The sequence below is a fragment of the Lissotriton vulgaris genome, chromosome 1_2 (assembly GCF_964263255.1).
Source record: "Lissotriton vulgaris chromosome 1_2, aLisVul1.2, whole genome shotgun sequence".
Lineage (NCBI taxonomy): Eukaryota > Metazoa > Chordata > Amphibia > Caudata > Salamandridae > Lissotriton > Lissotriton vulgaris.
This window is the reverse complement of record NC_141686.1, coordinates 30,274,417-30,298,100: the sequence shown is the minus strand read 5'-3', so window position 1 is coordinate 30,298,100 and position 23,684 is coordinate 30,274,417. Positions and strand designations below refer to the sequence as shown.

Below are 23,684 nucleotides of genomic sequence, written 5' to 3'. Positions count from 1 at the left end.
TGAGATACCAGAGGATCTGCTCTTCCCTCAGTTTCTGGTCTCGGTTCTTTTGTTGCCTCCTTCTCCCCACGCCTTACACAAACGCCCATGTTTTGTAGTTTGACTGAACGTCAGTGAAAATGGGAGAAGAGAGAGCTGGCGGTGGGGGTGTGTACAGGCACAGCACGCATCTCTGAGGGTGTGACGTTTTAATAGAATGTGTGCCACTTACCAGCCTATGTTCCCACACTGATGTGTTCTGCCCAGCCTTCACAGCTTCTGTTCCTTCTGCTCATACTAACCGTTACACAAGTTATAGTTAACAATAATATTTGGAAAGTATTTGAAGAACTGGTGACAGCCCCTAATGAATCCATTGGGGACAAAGCGAGGGATTTCAGCCAATAGGAAGGAGATTTGTGGAGCACCAGGGGAGCAGTTGTAGATACTGGATGCAGGCAGGGAGCAGGCAGCTGGCACAATACAATGCTTGTTGCAAGCTATAAGCTGCGAATGTGCCCTAAAGCAGGGCAGATGGGGTGGCAGGCCATGGCAGCATGAACCCAGCAAAAAAATGCCAGCACGCCATTGGCTGCCCAGCCAAGCTTTGAGGCTGGAGGCCCCCTGTGTGGTAGCCTGTAAGAGGGGGCAGGCCCCTTGAGCGCAAGTCACACCCCTAGGCGGCCCTTTTCCGCACGTCAGGGACACTGCCCGACAGTGCATAATAAATGCTGCTCACCTCGTAGACCACTGGCTCCACGGGCTCCTCAGACCTGCCCTTGCTTCAGCTAATGCGCCTATCTCCACTCCTGCCTGACCGCCAGCACCGCAACTTCGCAGCTCTCACACTTGCTCGCTGCTCTTCGCTTCCAGGCCATCTGCGCACGAGGCTTATTTATCTATTTCAATCTGCAGGTTCTCCAAAGACACTCACAATAAAGTAATGTTGCTATTCAGTCATGGGTGATACCAGATTAGAGAGCCCTGATAAGCCCCGTTTTATCCTAGACAAAATGAAATGTTGTACTGAGGGTGCATTGCTTGGTTCACACCACCGAAAATCCGAAGGACCTGATCAGTTTGGCGAATGGTGTTGCATAGATATTAAAGAGGTTAGGGTTTAACAAAGAGCCCGGAGGGGCACCACAGAGCAGAGTAAAAGGGGTGAGTTATATTTGTGAAGAGCAACAAACTAGTCTTGATCTTTGAGAAAGGATTTGAGAAGGGTAGGTACTGTTCCCCCTAACTCCAATGGAGTCAAGATGATCTAGGAGGATACCATGGTTAACCGTAGTGAATGCTGCAGAGAGGTCTAATAAAGTCAAGGCAGCATTACCTCCTGCATCAAGTCAGCTCGGCGCTATGGTGACTTCTGACACTGACCTGAGTGGGGGGTCTAAGAGGCCATGGTAAAGTTGTTTGTTCAGAGTTAATATCTTTTCCAACAATTTTTGCAGGGAATGGAAGACTCGAAATAGAGCGATAGTTGTTCAGGTCTTTGGTATCAAGATTAGCTTTTTAAGGAGAGGAATGATAGAGCCTAGCTACCACTTTGTGGGGAAATACCCTGTGCTGCGCATCTCATTAAAGATGTCTGTAAGATGCACATGTGCTAGATATTAGATTTTAGGAGGGCACGGATCAAGGGGGAACCCAACTTGATTTGGTAAAAAAAGCTGGAGAGAGTGATGAGAAAGTGGACTGCCCACTCCTTCTCCCCTCTTGTTGCTTGCACTACTCTGAAAAGCAGCCTAAATAGAGCTTCCTTTTTATTGACTTTAAAAGGAGGAGATTCCGCCCAGGGTCTATGCCCCTTTACACTTGACACATTTGTGCAACAGATGGAATTCTTTACAGAATATGAAGAGGTGAGGGATTTCTCACAGAATCTGACCTTTTGAAGCAACCTTTATACTCTAAAATATACCACAACACATTCCTACTGCGCAGGCCTCACTGTCAGCGCAGGGGCTTGATAGTTTCAGACGAGTGTTGTTGGGAAACTAAATGGAACTCCTTTTGAATCCGCCCTGAAGGATGGGTTGGTGCTTATGACCAGTAGGGGAGCAACTTTTGAGCCCGGCATGGAACGTCCTGCTGGAGGAGTCTGAAAGAAGGTGCTGCCACCAAAGGTTTTTTTTCAATGCCACCTTCTGATCAGTTCTAATGTTTAGTAGCGCTTCAAAGGGCTGCCATTAGCAACCTAAATGAAGCTCCTTTTTATCGGCTTTGGAAGGATGGTAGTCCAGTTCGCTGCATGTGCCTTTTACATGTTATGCATTTCTTCAACAGATGTACAATGATCCTATCCTCCGTATCCTAGCTCCAAGCCCTGCTGCTGACTTTTCTGAATTGCCAGTATTAAACCACAGAAAATACATAAATGTTCGTGGCGAGCTGAGGCATTTCAAACGGAGTCTGATCTTTCAAAACAATATTTATATCCTAAAATAAACCCCACGAAATGCCTTTTGTGAAAAGCTTGTGGTTAGTTTTTGGGTGTGGTAGCAATTCAGAAGATTGCTATTACCATTCTAAATGGAGCTCCATGTTATCAGCCTGGGAAGAATGAGAGGCCGAGTTGGAGCTTGTGACCTGTTGGGGAAGAGCGTGTGAGCCGTGCGCGGAACGCGCTCCTGTAGAAGGAGCCTAAGGCATGGTGCAGGCATCACAGGCATTCTTAATGTGTGTGTACGAATCGTGCTATCGAGTGGTGGCAGGTAGACTTTTTAGTGCCTAGTTGACAGTTGTAGGTTACGTTAATAGCCTTTTGCAGTCAGTCCTAGGGCTTTAAAGCGTTTCAAATGTATGATATTAGCAACCTGCATGGCACTTCCTTTTGTCACCCTCAGAAGGATGAACGGTCGGTGCTTGGACCTTTCAACACATGCACCCTGCTTTGAGCGGCCCTGTCCTAGCTCTGCTGCTTCCAGCGGTGCGGATACAATTTTCAGAGTGGGCGTGCTGCCATCAACATTACATCACTGAAGTTGGAGGGTTTGTGAAAAAGCATCGCACAAAACCAAGTGTAGTAAATGAGCCATGCCAATTTAGCAGGAGAGTGGTAAGAATGTGGCATGTAGCACTGGTATGGTAGCACACTGACATTTACAGACAGCGCGTTTTCTTTTTAAATGGCCACTACAATTGCAACAGCTTTTCCTATGCGTAGCTGACAGTTGTGCACTTTCTTAATAGCTTGTTGCTCGGAGCTTGCTTTCAATCCCTGGGAACGATTCAAATCTCTCTTTGGCCAAACAAAATGAAGCTCTTTTTATTTGTCTCAGAAGGAAGGGAGGCCCGGCTTCTCCCTGCACATTTCTATTCTCAACACTATAAAAATGTAATTTTGCGCAACTTTATCCTTCAATGTGCTTTTTATGTACGCTTTCCCTTCTATATAGCTTTGACCTTTGTCGCTCACAGGTTGTAGTGCTACAGTCAGTTATACATTGTGAGATCGTGTATTGACGTTTGACTCCATTTTACCCTAACTAGATTTGGTGAGCACGGTTTCATCTTGTGTCTGTCTGACCCTGCCTTTCAGCTATGAACTCAGGAGAGCCCAGGTTACAGATTGTTTGTTTATCACCGTGCGAGAGAGAAGCTGCTAGAACAAACAGTTTGGGATGTATACAGGGTCCAAGGATGAGAAAGTGAAGAATTCTGCCTCTGCTCTCAGGGGAGCCTTTCCAGCTCCGCTAAGTGACCTAGACGCAGAGAGTGTAGTCAGCACCTACAGCACAGATGAAGGGAGGGAGAGCTTCTAGAATTCTCTCTCCGTGTTAGTAAAGAGTATGAAGACTGAGACCTCTTGGCGCTGTGACAGGAATTCTCCTGTGGGAGGACGCGCTGCCCAGGGCTTTTGTGCCCAGTTGAGACCTGCCTGGCCTGAGACGGTCAACGGGTTCCCTAGTCGTACTGACAAGGATGATGCTAAATAGACAGCCGGTGAAGTATTCCAAGTTCTAATAACATATTCTTGTGTAGATAGTTTCTTTTCTATACATTTGTTCTTATGTTGTATTGCCATTTGATATATGGAAACTTGCTGCAATAAATATTACCATTTACTTGGCTAATGAGTGTTGAACTTTGTTCACATTGTATTTTGGTATTCTAAAGTGTGTAGAGTTATATTTTGAAGTGTTCACGCTGTGTCTTGGTATTTTGAAGTCTTTTCCAGGTGCTCTGAAGAAGAGCGAGACACCTGTGCACTTTAACTCCATTGTGCACCATTTGTTTGTTCACATACACCCCCATCCAGGTTGCTCTCTGTCCATTTCAGACCTCTTCAATAGCAAGATAGCCACCATATACATAAACTTTGATTCCCCAACCCATCGACCTCCTCAGCCTCCCCACTCCCACAAAGACAGCCTCCAACAACACACTCACCACATGGGAACAACTCAGCACAAGAACACTACTGCCTTAATGAACTCCATCTACTTGGGAGCACCGACTGACCTGTGCCCCATCAACTTTTCAACCTCAGAAGCGACTAGATCACATCCAGCTGACCACCATCCTTATTGGTTCCATTGTCACAGCCACCTTTTCCAATGCCTGTAAACACTCAGAGGACAGAACCCCTTCCATTCCCTCAAGAAACCCTCCGCAGACCCCAGAGACCTCCAAAACTACCTCCCTGTCTTACTGCTCCCATTTCCCACCAAATGCATGGAGAAGGCCTTCAACGTCCAACTCACTGAACACCTGGAAAGAAACAACCTGCTAGACCACTCCAAATCCGGATTCAGAGCCAACCACAGCATCGAGACGACATCCGCACCCTACTCGACAGAGGAGAATCAGCCGTCCTGATTCTTCTCGACCTCTCCGCAGCCTTCAACACCGTCTCCCACCACACACTCATCAATCGACTGCACCAGATCGGAAATAAAGTCTACGCTCTTAGATGGATGAAATCTTTCCTCACGGGATGCACCTAAAGAATTTGTCTCCTTCCCTTCACCTCACAGCTGAAGCGCACCATCTGCGGAATCCCACAAAGTTCATCCCTCAGTCCCTGGTCACGATCTACATGACATCGCTAGCAGACATCGTCTGAATCCACAATATCATCATTTCCTTCGCTGACGACACCCAGCTCGTCCTCTCACTCTCAGCGGACCCCAAGCACGACGAAGACCAACTTCCGCTACTGCATGAAGAATATTTGGCCTGGATGAAGGACAACTGCTTGAAGCTCAACACAGACAAAACTAAAGTGCTGATTTTTAGCAGTCACTCCTCCCTTTGGAACAACACCTGGTGGCCATTAGAACTTATACCCACTCCGAACGACCATGCTCGCAACCTCAGCATTGTCTTGGAAAGTGCACTCTCGATGAAACTACAGGTCAATGCGGTCTCCTCAGCCTGCTTTCCCACTCCCCGCATGCTCCACAGAATCTTGAAATGGCTCCCCATCAGCACCAGGAAAACAGTGACAGAGGCCCTGATCAACAGCTGCCCGGGCTACGACAACACACTTTTAGAAACGGGTAGTGTAGTGCAGAGCGGGCGGGCCAAACTCCAGGGGAAATGTGTAAAGCATCCATGCAGCACACACAGGCGACACTCAAGGCACACTACAAAGAGACTCCACACCAGGTTGCATGAAAAATAACTTGTGTATTCATGAAACACATTAGAATGCAGAATACAGGTGCATATCTTCCGTGCCAGCCGGAACCGGGTAACCATTCACCGGGGACTATTTACAAGGCAGCACCAATCGGGCCGCTGCCTGAACCATGAGTCCACAAATAAATGACAGTCCATCAATAAATGCATAACAGCCAGTACCTTCTGGCAAGATCATGAACTGGGTACTGTTTTACGATATTCCTGAACCTCATTAGTAGTAGGCTTAACCCTGGGAGCATTATATCACCTTAGATTAGGCACTTTACGCAGGACCCCAACAAGGTAGCATTAGGGTAAAAGCATTACCAGCATTAATGCATTAGGCAGACAAACGGTATGCTTTGGGCATCAACCTGTGGGCATAAACATAGTAGGCATGAAGCATTCTCATCAGTGTCAAAACATGTTATGCATACATCAGGGCAAAAATGCTAGGCAACATCACATTAGGCAGTAGCATATATATACATCATTAGCCAGAACATGAAGAATTATAACTGTAGGCTCAAGCATAAGTCACCTTTGCCATAAGCCTGGAAGGAAACATCAGGTTAGGCTTAGCCATAACATAAATGCAACATTAGGCATGAAAAACGGTTAGCATTGGCATAAACGTAGGCATAAGATGCAGGTATCATGGCATTATCATAGGCACAATAACACCTTATATACCAGACCAGCCTAAGCCCCCTTACCATGTAGGCGTCATCATGAGCAACACATTAGCAATCTGTGCCAGGACTAGGGAAGGGCATTGGCATGCAGCATCTCACATGAGGCATGCAGGCATGAAACACAATTAGCATGGGGGCAATACTGTCACTAGGCATTAATCACAATGTGCATAGATCAGCCTCACTGCATTGGACATCAGCATCAACCTTCGCAGCAATGCAATAAGCATAAAAGTGTTAGCATTGACACGTTAGCATAAATGCACTAGGATAACCACATTAGCATAAGTCACATTAGGTGGGGGTATAAAACATTAACAGCAGTGCAGTCATTGAGGGAAAGCGGCACACATTATAAGTGCCATCAGCATTTCAGGTTAGCCTCTGGCACCACAGCGCCTGGGGACAATGGAGCCCCTCTTCCGGGACTCTAAGATTAAATATGCTCACTGTTGTGCAGCCGCCCTCTCTTCTGCGGCTCAGCTGTGTTGAGTACCAGGAGAATTGGCCCACTGTGTCCTGGGAGCCCCCCTACGAGGCTACTAACTTCAAACCTGCCCCCAATAGAACACTGGGATGTTTGAGTCCCTCGTCTGGACTCTGCAATTAAGAGTGCCCCACAATGTTGCAGCTGCCCGCTGTCAACCAAGCAGGCAGAGGGGAATCCCACACGCCGGGGTTCCCTTGTAGCGCTTTATAATCCCGGCGCTGCAGACGTCCGCTTCTCTTCTCCTGGGCACAGTTGTAGCGCCTTGGTAGCAAGCAGAGCACAGTCAATGCGAATATGGCATTCTGGCAGCACCCCAATACAGCACACTCAGGGGAATTGAAATATAGCGCTTTGACAGCACAGCGCTGCAGGCATCCGGTCCTCTTCCCCATGCACCTTGAATATAGCGCTTGCGAGGCACTAGGTCCCACTAGAAGCTTCAGGAACAGAAGATAGTCTACCTCTTCTGGTAATCAGGAAAACAGCGCCCACCAGGCGCTAGAGTGCAGGCAGAGCAGCACAGTCACTTCAAATATGGTGCTCACCAGGCGCTAGGTGACTCACAGTTCCGGGGGTCCCACCCGTGGGAGTAGCGCCCACGCTCCTCACCTCCTTGGAGTGCAAGCAGTCAAAGTATAGCACTCTCAAGGTGCTTTGGCAGCAGAGCAGGCAGGCCAGGCTGGGCAAGATCAGCAGACAGTGGGCACTCATCAGTACAAGACAGCAGCTCCTAGAAGCAGTCATCTCCCATAAATTGGCACTCCTGACACAGCAGTCTTCACTCCAGCAAAGGCTCTCACTGGCCCTGTGGACAGCAGAGGGGTACAGATGGGCTCAGGGGCCAGCACACAGGCCCATGCGGCGGTACCTCCTGGCAGTGTCCCTCTCATTCCAGTCCACCCTCAGTCTGAGCATATGACATCTCTACTGCTCTACATGAAGCATTCTCATCAGTGTCAAAACACGTTATGCATACATCAGGGTAAAAATGCTAGGCAACATCACATAAGGAAAGCACACACACTTTGTACTGCTAACCAGCGCCAAAGTGTCCAACATCCTGAACCCACCAATTCCTTCACAGCGAAAGGGGTAGGGGAAAGGCAAAAAGTTTCTAGATAACCCTTGTTAGACCTGGCACCTTGGCGTGAGTCTCCCTTCCACTTTTTGCTGATGTGCCTCCGATGTTTTGCTGGTTTTCCGATACTCAGGACACTGCGCCACGGCTGATCCGTGCCGCAGTGCAAGTGCTCCCTACTGTAAATTGTACATACGATTGGTATCCCTGATTGGTGCATTGGATTTACTGTTAGTCCCTAGTAAAGCGCACAAGAGAGTGCCGGGGCTTGTAGATGCCAATACTGCTGGTGGGCCTGCAGCGCTGGTTGCGCCACCCACCGAAGCAGCCGTAAAGATGTGTCTGGGAACTGCGACCGCAGAACCCGCGTGCGGTCTCGTACTGTCACGCTAGCTGGGCAAGTGTCCCCACTTGCCAGCACCGACCCTTCCCTTGACTACATATTAGTCACCCCTATGGTAGGCCTGCGGGCAGGGTGCGTTGTAGGTGCAAGGTAGGACAAGCCCTGATGTGCGTGGCATGTCCTAGTAGTGACTTACAACGAAGACCGTATTTCACTATTGAAGGCTACCTGCTCCATTAGGCCAGACTGAGCTGCGAGGATTATTACACCCTATAACCCCCGCAGGCTCAAGGAGCATGGTGGTGAGTCATGTTTAGTATGCCTGAACTCAGGATGATAAGATATTTCTTGTAACCAAGTTTATTTTAATATCCTGGGTTTGCAAATGCTACTTTTAGAAAGTTAGCCTTTGCTTGCTTAACCATTTCAGCCGCCTCTGCTAGTATGTGTATCTGACTGTCTGGGATGTGTGAGTGACAGGGCTGGAGGGATGACAGGTGGTGAATGCGCAGATTACACCTTAGTGGGAGGTAGGAGTGCCTCTTGACTCGAACTGTCACTGTGCTCGGCCACCACAATGCTGGCTCCACCCTCCTGGGGAGCGGCGGATGACTCTGCCGGCACCTGGCCCAGGAAGGGCGAAGCCCCCATCAACAAGGTACTCTGGCCACCCCTGTCCGGACAATGCTGGCTCCACCTCCTGTGGGGCGTCTGATGCGCCTGCCCCTCACACTGAAAGCAGAAGCCGGAGTACACCCGCCGGGGTACTCCAGAACTGAGAGTGGCTATGCAAAGGCCCCCCTGGCCTGCGAGAACAAAAGAATTGGCCTATAAAAGAAGGGGCCCTGCTCCTTGAAAATTAGATCCGGTTTGGGCCACAGAAGGACTCTGCCCTACGAGAAGGACCGTGAGAGACAAGGAAGGGTGCTGACTCTTGCCTGTGTCTGGTGCCTTGCTGCTGAAGGAGAGGAAGACAAAACGACTACGAAAAGACTTTTGCTCTACTTGTGCCAAACTCTGCTAAAGAGATCTCCAAGGGCTTGCAACTGAACTTGCCCCCTGACCAGCGTCCCAGGACCAGTGGACGCTACCCCCTTGGAAGAAAGCGACTGCGGGTGCTGACCATCGCCGCAGCACCGACGGAGGAATCTCCTCCAAGGCAACGACCTCCCGACCACCGTGACCGGGGCCCAAAGCAACAGCGGAAGCAAAGTAAGGACCAGCCGCCGCTGGCCCGAACACCGTGACCGCAACTGCACCGGGAGCCCGAGAGCAAAGCAAAGGAGGACCCGTCCGGTCCGAGCTCCCGAGGTGACTGCATAACGAGCAGCCACTCACCTGCAAAGACGGACAGTTGCCCTACGAGAATCCGCAAGGTCGGTAGCCTGCCCGACAGCCCAGCTGTGAGCCCACAGCTGCACCGACATTTGGCTGGGTACGTCCTGCACTTGGGGACCGTACTGCCACTTGTCACCACCGCACAGCCGCCGCCTCCAGGGTCGGAGCGGACGACGAGGAGAGGACCCTGCCGCCACAGAACACCGCTGCCCCTGATGACCAGTGACCTGCTCGGCTGAAGAGCCGCAACGATCAGCGACCCCGGGAAGGCAACGCGACGTGGGACAGATCCCCTGGAAGCCGCCGGCTCCACAAGAACTTTGAGTAACACCGGCCTACGGGCCTCAAGAGAACTGCATAAGAACTGTGGTAACCCGAATTGAGTAACCTGCAACCGTTTTCATAAAGTTATCGACTGTATTCCCAAGCCTGCTTAAAATCTATATAAAGATATATATTTTTACAAGAATACAGTCTGGTCTCGTTGTGTGGTGGGTTGGTTGTAAAGGTGTACTGTTGCAAGTGTTTAACCCTATATGCCCCAAAGATTAGCCTACGACTGCTTAAGCCACACTACCTAGAGGGTAAGCAGAGGTTGTCTGGAAGGTAACCCTCAGCCCTGACGAGGAAGAGAGAGTCCCTGCTTGTCGCTAGTGTTGCACTGCGCCAACTAGAGCCTCCCCCTTCCTACAACCCTGCAAGCAGGGCCAAGTCCAACACACACTATGCAGGCACCACCAGCGAACTAATGAGAAGATTCCAGACAATCCAGAACGTAGCAGCCAGACTGATCCTCAACCTGCCCAAAAGGACCAATATCACCAAACACCTTCGAGTCCTCCACTGGCTCCCCATCCAGAAAAGATGCCATTTCAAGCTTCTGACCCACGCCTACAAAGCCCTCCACCACCAAGGATCTGCATACATGAATCACCGCCTCAAATTTCCACCAGTCACCCAACACCCTTCACTCACCTCGCCCTCGCTCAGACACCACGCACCTGCCGCTGCTGCACCGGGAGAATGCTCCTTCTCCCACTTCACCACACCTCCGAACATCACCCTCGTTGACAGACTTTAGAAAGGTACTGAAGTCCTGGCTGTTCGACTGAACCCCCAGCCCAGCACCTGGATACCCGCAAGGGTGACAAGCCACGCTATACAAGTACTGTATGATTGATTGTTTTTTTTTCCTGCACTTTGATCCCTGTTTTGCCTTCCCTTACCATTACCCTCTGTGTTGTTCCTTACAATGCACCCCTGTGTTTTTTGCCTGCCTGAGTTGCTTCCCCTCCCCCTGTGATTTCAACCACTCTGTGTTAGTTTCCCACCTGCATTGTTTCCACCCACCTACTTGATTTATTAATTACTGATCCAGCTCGGATCAGTAAACAAAACAAAAAACAAATGCTTGTGTTATTTTGTAGGCATGCACATGCTAGGTGCATACGCCTACAAAATGATTCAGCTGGCAGCGTAGTGTTTTTCTTCCTGCTAGGAAGCCATGCTCTACAGCATCATGGATGCTAGACGGCATCACTAAAAATATTGCGAAGCCAATTTGTCTCTAATGCAAGACCTATTGGCTTTGCCAATGCTTGTTGACATGTTGATTGTGTCCCTAATTTTCATTATCTAAAGAAAGTACTATGAAGTAGTCAGTCCTATGTATGACGGTGCTTTGTATATGTATTACTTTTTGGCAAGTCGGTAGCCCTTTCTGATCTAAAACTGCCATATGCATGATTCTGCCCTAGCTCATCCAGTTTTCCAAGGTGATCTTGGCATATGATTACCTGCACCCAGCATTACCAATCTTTCAGTCAGTGGACTGAATGTCTGGCAACAGTCCTACTCAAAATTAGAGAAAAGTCTGCCATTTAGCTGACCCTTTTGCATCCGCATTTGCCTTTTACTGGTGATCTTGGTTTGTTACAGACTATTCTTCAGTTCTTGCAGGCTTTTTGGGGACATGTTGATGTTTAATTGACTTTTATATCCAATTCTACACTTCTCTCCATTATAAGTGTAGGCCCCAAGTTTTCAGCATGTTAAGTATCGGCTGTAGATAGGTGCTTGACATGAAGCCTTTCTGGGGTTATGTGACTGACCGCTCTCCAGCCTTACCATCAATTTAGGTGCTATTTAGGGAGAAACTGTCATGAATGCAAAAGTAGAAGCTATATAATAACCAAGACAACTATACAGAAATTACAACTTTGAGCATGGAATTTCTACACAGATTTTTATTACTTTTTTCTGTATGCAAAACACTCATACTCAAGAGATTTGAGCCGGGTTACAGACAACTGACTTTCAAAGGTTCCAAGTCAGTAGAAATGTCAGTGGTTCAAAGGACAACTGCCACTTCCAATGTAATTGGTTCACCACTTCAGTCAAGTACTAGGGTACACAACCCTACAACACTGCACTAGGGTACATGACCCTATAACGCAGCACTAGGGTACACAACCCTATAACACGGTACCTTATTTGAGAGTGTACAAATCTGTTATTTCTGTGTAGGCTGCTTCTGGATGTCGTACAGGTCCTGTTTTTCCACTCCATCACACTATGAAAGACTACTGTGTGGTCTCCTCAGATGGGCATGGGAATGTGTTAAGAATGATTAATTACCTTATTTGAGAGTGTATGAATTTGTGCTTTGTGCGTAGGCTGCTTCTGGAGGTGGTACTGGTGATATGACTCAAGATTCAGGAACGGGTAACTGGCGAGGAATGTTGAAAGCATCAAAAGGAGAAGACACTGAGGAAAAGCAAAAGATGCCTCTGATTCCTGCTAGCCCTCAGAGAGGTCATGCTGTAAATCTATTGGATGTGGTATGTATTTTTGTGTATTTTTGTTGCATGTTGAATAAATCAAGTATTTGCATTTTAGGCCATTTGCGTAGGGAAATGCACACAACCATCTTTAATAATGAAGACAACAGTGGTCCCATGCACAAGAGAATTTAGAGCACATAATAAATATAGACACATTGGAAACTATATTAAGTACTGACTTGTCCAGCCGGACAGAGGTCCAATTTTTACTTTAAACAACAAATGTTTTTGAAAGGATACCTTCAACAATTCCATAGAGAAGGGCACAAGCCTGTACCCAAACATATACAAATTGTCATAGTGAGGAAGGTGGACCGAGATTAGAACAGAGTTTTTAGGCAAAAGCTGTTGTTTTCTGTAGATATTACAGTAGCAGAAATTCCATTAACACCATTACTAGCCTAACATAGCAATTTGTACATTTCACAGTATATGGTGTTTTAAATGTCAACGGCGTTTCGATCCCATTTAAAGTATCACAGGGATCATCATCAGGACTGAATAATGCCTAATTATTGCAAGCCATGCTAGCCTAAAGGGAAAGGAGAAATAGAAAAATCATACAGAGAAAGACGCGTATTGAGGATACCTTAAAATATACTCTTAAAGAAACTGTAACAGTGACTTGGTTATACCAACATGAATTAGTGACAAGACTTGTGCCTTAAGGGCCTATACATACAATGCTGGGCGTGGAGGATCAGATAAACTGTGCCCCTATTTAGAAGAGACAGAAGTACATATTGTACAGTACGCCAAGTGACGCTCAGAAAATGATTGTGTAGTGACTGTGAGGATAATCACTACTTGAGTGTGAGCGAGGTTGTGACTAAACCGATGATAGTGCAAAAAGTGAGAGTCTAAGAACGACGATAAACGGCGAAATGGTTGTGAGCTCACGACCATTTCGCCGTTTATCATAAGGTTGAGACGTAATTGTTTCTTCAAAACAGACTACTTCAGGGGGGCCAACACACTGGCTGAAAAGCTTAGATTTAGGGGGTACCCCCGCCGTCTAATAAAAAATGCCATGAAAAGGGCTTGGTACTGCCCTCGTGAGACTTTAGTTGAAACAAAAGAGAAAAAGCCAGCTTTCATATTCTGTTAAGGGGTTGATGTATGGATTTACCTACTCCCATCATAATTAAAAACTTTGAGCACTATATAGGTCCTTATAAAGCTCTTGTGATTTTGTTCATTCCAGGCCCAAGGAATGATCTTTCACAGGGGAGTGTGTTGTAATAATTTATTTTAATAGTTGGATAAACTACCTGTATTCAAAGAACAAGTTATTGTCAAAAATCATTTTAGAAAGCAATAGTATCTTCTTAACACTTTGTACAAGAATATGAATTTGACACAGCTCTGGTTTCACTATTTGTAACCTTTGTTCTGCTATAATGCTATTACCTGAAGTCCGCAGGTGCTTCAGCACATGCAAGTATATCCATATTTGGCCTTAACCTCTTGTCTTGACCGCCTCTAGTTCTCAATCCAGTATGAACTGGAGTGTGTTTCTCATGCTCAGTGATTCTACACTGCTGGTCCCTCTACTTCTGGGTATTGTTTTCTTTCTCCATCGGGTAAGGCAGCCTTTGTCGTATTGTTAGGGTTTCAAACAGTGTGCTTTTAAATAGAGCTTCCTATCCCTGCTGGCGTAACAAAGCCTTCCCTTCTGCATACCTTTTGTAATAAACATCAGCCTGGTGCACAACTACTCTTGTGTGAGTGAATATTGGAACAAAGGAAGAGCTGTATAGATATGCAGAGAAAGGAAGACAATATACTGCAGTAAACATTTGATTTAATTTTCAAGAAGAGGAGTAAAAAAGATGAATCTGCAGATAAGTGAGCACCTCCGCTGTTGATGAAGAACCAAGGCACCATATCCAGGGACAGTCCCGAACCAAGGTCTCCCTCACAAGCCATAGTGTATAATAGTACCCCCATCTTCTGCCGAAAGGGAGAAGGTACTGTTTCGTGTCACCCTCTTTTCTCTGATGCCAGTTATCTTGTTCCTGGTGGGGTCACTTGTCAAAGGACAGTAAAGAGGCATTAATCACCTTTTAGCTGTAGACCTCCTATGCGTCAAACCTTCAGCAAACAGTATCTATAGACCATTCCAACTCCCTGTCTGAGGTACGGAATATTCGGTCAGCAATTGAACTTTGAGATTTTGCAAGTTTCTCCTTTCGGACATGGTGGCATTAGTACGTTTCACTGACAGAGTGAGCGCTTCTCACGCCGTTTCGCAAGTGTCCTTTAACTGAGTCCCCATTTACTCGGTTGGACAAGGGCCCTTTCTGCTCCAGAGTCGTCCTTCGTAGAGAAGACTGACAGTTTGGTGAGCAAAAAGCCTTGTTGCAAGAAATAATGAACACATCTATTTTCTTAAGGTGCCACATTACTCTTGCAACCTGCTCAACCTGTCATGTAGTTCAGCTCGGTGATGGCAACTGCCTGACTTGGTAATAGATGGCACTGCCTTCCCCTTTCTTTTACCGGATCATGTAAGTTATAAAGTTATTTAGGTCTTCCACCTCACTGCAGACCCGAGACTATCCAAGAACAGAGTTCCCAGCTCTCTGGTGGTAACCAAAAAGACTGCAAGATATGCAGAAAGTGTTGCAGATGAGGAATCAAGCTTGTCTTCAAAGACCTAAACAAAGAGCCATGAGAGGTCTCGCTTTAAAAAAGAAAGTCTCTGTAGCAGTCTTAAGATTATAGGTTCCCTCTACATCAAAATAAGCTGTGAAGAATTACAAGCAAATCAATAAATCTCCTGCGGCACCTCCGATACAGAAGAAGCCTCAGCCTCAAGTAGAGCTGTCTTCCCCAAGAGAGCTACATTCTCAATCAAGAGCTCCATCTTCAGAGCAGACCATTTTCACCATCCTCTTTCTTTTTACTATTATTTAGGACCACAGTGCCGACAAAAATTCATTTGTTGACAGTGGAGTCAACGACTCCATCAACATCGCCATCCACAGCAATAGTGATGACAAAATCAGTAAAAAGAAGTCAGCAAGAAGTCCTCCTTGATGTCAACTCCGACTATCTCCGATGACATCGATTATGGGACATTTGTTGAGGACACCTTTGTTGAGTACTTTTTTGGCTTCACCATTCATGAGATACCTGTCACTGACAGCTACGTCAACAATACAACTGTTGATGACGCTTGTGTTGATAGTACAATCTCAAATTTAGTCTCTGGCCGAGGAGCTTATCACATCTCGAATAATGTTTATCTCGGAGACTGGTGTATCAACGGAACTTGTTACACAGCACACTGTTGTAATGGAACAAAATCCAAGTAGCCGATGAGTAAGTTGCATACATAAGGTTTATTGAGTCTTAGTTACAGGATATTAAGATGGTAAATAGTAGATAGGAAGTTTAATCCCACCAGAAGCAGCATCCTTGCTGCTCATGCCATACACTCCATCTGTCTCTCTCTCAACCATTTTATTACATCACCAAACCCTCCAGCATTCCACTACATCACATTCATACTGCTTGAGCAGCAGGGAACAGGGAACTAAGGGAAAGGATGTATAGTAACAATTCAAGTCACAACATATCTCTGTTTCTTAGGGAAAACATATACAATATTTAACAATGTACAATGGAAACACACATCATCCAATATCATGAACAAAAGATAAGGACACACAGGTTAAAACGAACTCATTGCAAATTTAAAAAAACAAAGATGGAAAGAAAAGCGAAACAGTCCTACGACATATAATACATTGAAATTACACCAAAGTAGTACTATTCAGGACTTGGAGGAGTAAGGACACCTCAGTGGTGTAACACCCTAAGGACACCACTGAGAATTAAGACCCCTAAAGACACGACAGTGGTGTAACACCCTCACTCAACACCTTCTGCACACAACTGAAAATTAAACTACAACATTCGCACTAACTAGGGTATTCGACCCTGCAATGCACACACAATTTGTAAGCCTGACTATGCAAAAAGTGTCAGGCAATGCATCTCTAAGTACACAAACTTAAAACCCAGCACTAGGGTACACAGCCCTACAACGCAACACTAGCATACACAACCCTACAACACAGCACCAGGGTACACAACCCTATAACTCAGCATTAGGGTACACGACCGTATAACACAGTACTAGGGTACATCACCCTACAACACAATTTTCGCACACCTGACAGGACCCTACGTCTCGGGCAAAGAACACTAGGGTTCACAACCCTACAACGCATCACACATTCCACATACTTCATACTACAAAGGTAACCCAACTTGCACCCTAAACAGTTATGGCATAGTACACATAGGTAATACAATAAGACAATAAATCGGCATAGTATAAATAACACACTCCTAAAAATAGCTTTAACCTCATCAGAGCTTCGAACGTTCTGAGGAGTGCTCGTGACAACCGTTGGCCGTCGGCAGCAGTTAAGGGGTTAAAACATTCTAACACAGGTCCACGATGCTACGTCAGAGCACACTTCTCCACAATCATAACACCATTCTGCGAATAACATCTATACACCACCTGAAAGTAAGAATAGCAACAAAAAAAAACTCAGACCAATACTGAACATTTGTAAACATGTAAGCGAGCGGCAAAACCAGACTTGCCTAGACAAACTAATAAAAAACAAGAGTAGTTCTTTGAGAATAGAATTGAATGTGGCTCAACTAAAAGCAACTCATGCAGCAACTTCAGCATAACTTGCAATATGCACATAGGCAGCACTCAAAATAATACTGACATTAAAACCTAACTTTAGCAGGTTAGTAGGCACAAACATAATCCAATTATCAAGATAATACCTCACAAATATACATTCACCAGCTTTACCCAAAGCCACATATGCCTCCCAAGGCTGGATAATGCCTTCAATCAAGATCCGGAATGTTCACTGTGTCCACTGACCCAGAGCATGTTTCTGCCTACTAGGAAAACTCATTTTCCAACAATTGCCTCAGGTAATGGAGGAGAACACAGAGACTGGGAGCTGAGCTACAAAATGTTCCTTTTCCCACTGTTATTATAACTCTTCGGGGCACCACTTCCTAAAAAAATGCAAGTTCCTTATTCCGGGCAGCTCAGGTGTTACTCTAAGTGACCTCCACTATAGAGTAAGTTACTTGAATAAGGTTTATTAAGTCTTAGTTAAATAGTAGATATGAAATTTAGCCCCTCCAGGAGCAGGATCCTTGCTGCTCAGCCAACGCACTCCAACTCTCTCTCAACCACACCAGGCACCCAAGTATTCCGTTACATCACCAAGCACTCCAGCATTCCTCTACATCATATTCATACTGGATGAGCAGCAGGGAACAGGGAACTAAGGGAAATGATTTATACTAACAATTCAAATCACAACACACACCATCTCATTCAGTATATATCGGAACATTCACTTTAAAGATTGCTTGGACACTGATGGTTCAGAAGATGAAAGGCTTTTTGACCCCCTCATTTAACCCTTGTTAATTGTGGATTATGCCATGAATATGGTGACAATCAGGAGTTTTCATTCACAAATCCTTTTGATGGGATACTCGCTGAACCCTATCAACATGGGGGTTGTGAAGATTTCGTTGAAGTGACAGCCATCTCATTGACAATCGCTCAAGGGGTATGAAAACTGCAAACCATCACTTTTTCCTAATGGAAAAACAATTAGAATCCCAATAGTCTTGGTATAAGACTAAAGATGGCATACTATTACAAAAGCTTCCCAGATAAATACCAACCACAAGGTACACCAGGTCAAAACTCCTCAAAAGATGCTTTCTCTTCCTCAACCTGTTGCTCAGTAGTATCTCCATCTAAAAAGTCATGTGTTTAGACCAGGGGTCTCCAAACCGGTCCTGGAGGGCCGGATCCATGCCAGATTTTTAAAATAACTACATGTATCTCAATGGGGATATCCAAAAAATCTGGCATGGATCCAGCCCTCCAGGACCGGTTTGGAGACCCCTGGTTTAGACTCTTAAACCAACCTATACACGTTTCATATCTGATGATGGAAATGTAAATGTAGTATACTTGTAAAGCGCACAGCTGCCCCAGCAACGGGGCGTCCCGGCGCTGTATAACGCTGTGGAACCCTTCCTGGCTCTCCCTGTAAGATGCCCCTCCTGGGCACCCCCAAGGTGAAGCCAGGCATCCCAGTGTTGTTGGGGCCGTTGTGGAGATTAAGCAAGCTATTGCCCAGAGTTGCAGCGTGGGACCCATGATTAGAGTAGGCGCTGAGGCGAGAATTATCGAGTCTGCGGACATTGAGCCCAAGACCCTGCCGCGTCGGGACTTGAACCCTGGTCCCGGGCCTGATCTCGGCTTCAGAGTCTGCTGCTCTAACCAGTGGGCCACACTTCTCCACACTTATCTTCTGATGACCTGGATAATGCAAGGCACTCATCGCCAAGAAACCCTCAGTGAGAATGGTTATGTGGCTAAATCACTGGATTTTCCAGCACCACCACCTGTTGACTCTGCACCTGATTAAGACTTCAAATACACTCCAGAGAAGTCAAGCATATCAGTTCCTTTTTAAACAAAAATCTTTTATTGCACATTTTCCATAGATACAAACACCCTGGTCCACCCCCTCCTCTGTCCCATACACTCAGAATTAACCACTGTACATGAAGAGCATAGAAACCACATCCATATAAACCAAAAATACCATCTTTTCTATTTTACCACAACAAAGAGTCGGAACAGCACTGTTGGGTGTCCAATTTACCCTTCTTTCCTACTTTAAAGTGCATTGTGCAAGAATAAACATGGACGATAAATAACATCTCAACAATAATACCACACAAATAACACCCCCTCAACCTGAGGGTCTCCTACCCCCTTTATATTCAGTTTGCCCACAAATTATACAAACAATGGAACAATCCTTATAGAAATATACAAATTCATAATAGTCTTGCTATATCCGTACCATATAATCGTTAAAGCTAAATTAGGTATTTTGAGAAAAAAACATAGAGAGGACTGTAGCCTGACCTCCTGGGTCCCCCACTCCCAACTGGTAAAAAGAAATCCCCCAGAGAATCCTTTGCATATCTAGTAGTTTACCCAACCACTTAGGGGTGCCCACATTTTACTTCCCCATTCTTTGCTTGTCTGCCTTTCCTAGCATATATAGCCTTCTCCAGATTGTGGCCAGCCAATAGCCGGCTCAACCACTGATGGAACAGCAGGGCATTCAAATCTAGGCAGCCCGATGCTGTAGTCCGTCTTAAAAAAGCCATTGCAACTGCCAAATAATTTTCTGCCTTCGCTATACGTCCCTCGTTTTGTACTGCCAACAAAATAAGGCTTGGAGGCAGGCCGACTTTTATCTCTAGTTTATATTCAAGAAATCGGGTGACTTCATCTTTTGAAGGGCTCAAGGCACTACAAGTGGCAACATATGCACTATATCCACACAGAATAAGGAACAGCGAGGACATTTCATACCTCTGCCTCCACCCCACTTTGCTGTCCTAGTGCTGAGTAGTATAACATAAAGCAGGTCTTGAAGACTAGAGCTTGCAAATAAGCTGACATAAAAATGGTTTGCGAGAAATTGAAAGCTTTATAAAACTCTGAATCCGAGATCAACACTTTCTCTTGCCATTTTAACGAGAACTTTTCTAGGTCATCTTGCATCTCTGAATTCAGAATATGACATAATTTCCTGATTCTGCATTCGCCCCCTGTGTTGTTAATTTCTCAACCAGTTCAATTCTACCAAAGCCCGCCGAGCCACCCCCTTACGCTGCAGATAGTCTCTGATTGAAGACATTTAAAAAAAGTCTCTGTGGTTGATACCAAACTTATATAACACCTCAAATGAGACAATTCCAGCGGCGGAATAAAAAGCCCCTACACTGTTAATACCTAATTACGATCATCTTTAAATGCACTGATCCCCAAAAATTAAGGGCATATTTTCATTAGTCAGCAATCGTGTATAAAATTTAATTCTACCTATTTTCAACAATTTCTGTACCTGCCCCAGACTTTATAGGCACCCAAAATACACTTAAATCTAACTTTCTTGTAATAACTAAACTCCAGTTGTCTCCAAAAGCAACCCCAGGCTTCATTGCCAATCAATAGCTCATATGTTGAAGGTATTTCCTCTAGAGGCTAATGAATGTGCTGTTGTCCAAGTAATATAGAGCTATATTGCAACATAGTTGCCCAATAATACATTTTAAGGTTTGGCAGTGCCCACCCTCTTTTTTTTCTTTTGGGAGCAAGAGGTATTTCAATGCCCTTCTAGGTTTGGAGTAGGCCCATAAGATCCTTGAGTACACTTCTTCAAGCGTCTTCAACCAGTGGTTCGAGAATTCTAACCTGATTGACTATTATTGACAAAGTATTTTAGGGAAGAAAATCATTGTGATTAAATTCCACCTCCCCACAATTGTAAGATGTAAATTATGTAATCTTCCTAGATCATTGTTAATCTTTTCTATAAGAGGGTCCAGTTTATCTTTAACAATTTCGTCTACCTCCGCGTTGATACTAATACCCAAATAGACAGCTTTTTTTTAACCCTCTTTTATCCACCATTACTAACTTATGATTTATCACCTCTTGGGTCTTCTCTTTATTCAACGAGTATCCGGACACCTCCCCAAAAAGGGCCACCTCCCTTTCGATAGTTTTAACCCCTTAAGTGCTGCGTTGGGGCGTTGGCCGACGGCAGCACTACCTCGCCAGTGCTGCGCACGACCATTAGACGTCCATTCAGCACTAGTTCCAATGGACAGCGCAGCACTGGGGAGGGATATTTGCGCCGCATCTATGAGGTTAAGGGCCTTTTCAGGTTTAGAAGTTACCACAGCTGTATCATCTGCATACGTTAAGATTTTATTTTCGTACCCTTGTACTACCACAGTTGGAATTGATAAATATAGCGCTAATTTCCATATCAGAGAGTCTATATACAGTGCAAACAACCGGGGGGGAGCAGGGACATCCTTGCTGTGTCCCATGTGTTATCTCTATATTTTCCGACAAATCCCCGGCGACAAAAATATTAGCTCCTGGTTTGTAGTATAGGGCCTTAACCACTTGTACAAACTCTGGCCCAATGCGCATGATCTGCATTGTCTGCCAGGGAAGGTGCCAGGAGACCCTATCAAAGGCTTTTTCTGCATCCAGTAAACCAGAGCCATAGGGTCCCCTGACGCTTGTACTGCATCGAACAGTGTGCTCACTCTTCTAATATGATCCGTCGTATCACGCCCGCAGTAAAGACATGTTGTCGGTTGGACACCATCTGCGACATAACCGGTGCCAACCGTGCAGCTAAAATCTTTGAAAAAACCTTTGCATTCCCATTCATTAGAGGTATTGGTCTGTATGAGCTAAGATTCGTCGCTGGTTTGTTATTTTTTTTTAAAAACACCCATTTTCGCTGTAGACCATGAACCTGTAGGGGGAGTTCCTCTATAAATTTGGTTTAAAAAAATCATCAGATTTCATCAGATGTTCTTTAAATTGGGGCACAAACTTTTTATAAAATTCCACTCAGATCGAATCTGGCCCTGCGGCCTTACCTGTAGCTATACAAGCTAATGTTGCATCGATCTCCTACCAACATATTTTCCCTTCCAGGTATTCTCTATCTTCTGAGGGCAATTTCCTTAGCTGTATTCCTCTCAGGAAATCGGCTATCTGAGCTGGCTGTTGTCCTCTCAGTATATAGCTGTTGATAATAAGCCTCTCTGATCTTCCTGGGCTCGGAGACTACCCCAAAGGTTGGATCACATATTTCTCTTACTTCATTCGCTGAGCTTTTCTGTCTCGCTCTTAGAACCAGATAATGCCCGGCTTGCTCACTTCGTTCATGTACTTCTTCCCACAGGCTGCCATTTGTTCTGCAGCTCTATCTGCAAAAATCTGATTAAATGCTGTCCAAGCTAAAGTGACCCCTAGTTAAGCCTCCCCCTCCCCCTCCCTGTTGAACTATTCTAACCAAGTCCTCCACAGCGGCTGCTAACTTATCTTGTTTACGCTGAATGAGGTTTTTTTTTTCCTTCCCTCTATTCAGCGAGAACCTCAGCGCAAGACTTACCCCTATTGGTGCACTGTCACAATTTTCCTTAAAAAATATTATGATCCACTTGCTCATATAGCTGCAATAGTCTGCGTATGATAATAAGGCCTCCTCAAAGCTCCACTTTGTTTTAGTTTTATCCCCCACACCCCCAATAATTTCTAGCACTAATTGATTGTGATCTAACAAAAAACGTGGATATTGTTCAATTCTACAGTTCGTCAGTAGTGTATTTGAGATAAAAAAAATAATCTAAGCGGGCATGCAAGCCATGCGGGCTGAATAATAAGTAAACCTCTGTTCTAGAGGTTTCTTCCTACTTCAGACATCCATAAGCCCACGTACCTCACAGATGCTTTCTAAGGCATGAAAAACTGTCTGTTTCTGACCCATATACTTCTTAGATTTACCCCTGTCCCAACCGCTGGGCAGACTAATATTCAGGTCCCACATTCCATTATTAGCAAAGGCCGGTGAGTTAATTCATTAGATAAGTCGTTAATAACATGTGGGTAATCTTTGTTACCCCCATACACAGAACATAACGTCAGTACCCTCCCTTTTTAGGTCTTGCCTACGCAGCGCGCATGCGCTGCATAGGAGAGAGCCCTTTAGCCATCTGCACAGCTTTATGGGCAAATACGTGCACGCGTTCCATTGCTTGCAATGGCAACGCGTGCACGTCTGGTGATACCGTTGCGGGAGCGCGCAGCGCCATATGGTGGCATCGCAATCATCGAGCCTTGCTGTATGCTCCCGCAATGGAATCGCACAGGCCCCCTCACCCCCCTGCTGCGCGCTTGTGCTGGTTTATATGGCATTGTCCACACTGCTCGGAACCTCTGGCATTCAGTTAAACACACATTCTCATGTCAGGTTTCTCATTGATAGATGGGCTACCGTGAGTGTGTTCCTGCCCAACTCTCCAATTGGCAATTGGACGGATTGCACCTTCTGCAATCCGTCCCATTGCTCCCATTGGTGTGCAGAAGTAGTTTGTGCCCTTTTAACATGCAGACAAATGTCCCCACCTGTGTGTACATGTATGCACGGTCTCCTTAGAGCACCCACACCGTCCGCGCAGAAATGCTCTCTAATTCCAAGCAATGCACAAACACTCGTGCACCATCTGCAGCTCGTGCACCGTGTGTGCACAAAAACGCTCTCTCTGCACCTACTGCATTGTACATAGAAGTATTCGCTCTGTAGCTTCTTGC

The 23,684-nt window shown here is 45.7% G+C and overlaps 1 protein-coding gene across 4 annotated transcripts in view; it reads left to right on the top strand.

Moving 5' to 3' along the window:
- Nucleotides 1–23,684, top strand: part of DNM1L (dynamin 1L) — an 829,340-nt gene that overhangs the window by 652,978 nt on the left and 152,678 nt on the right. For all 4 annotated transcript variants that reach the window (XM_086952767.1, XM_086952765.1, XM_086952764.1 and 1 more), the window contains one exon: nt 12,233–12,397. In XM_086952767.1, coding sequence (XP_086808893.1) covers nt 12,233–12,397 — 165 coding nt within the window. The remainder of the gene's footprint in view (nt 1–12,232; nt 12,398–23,684) is intronic.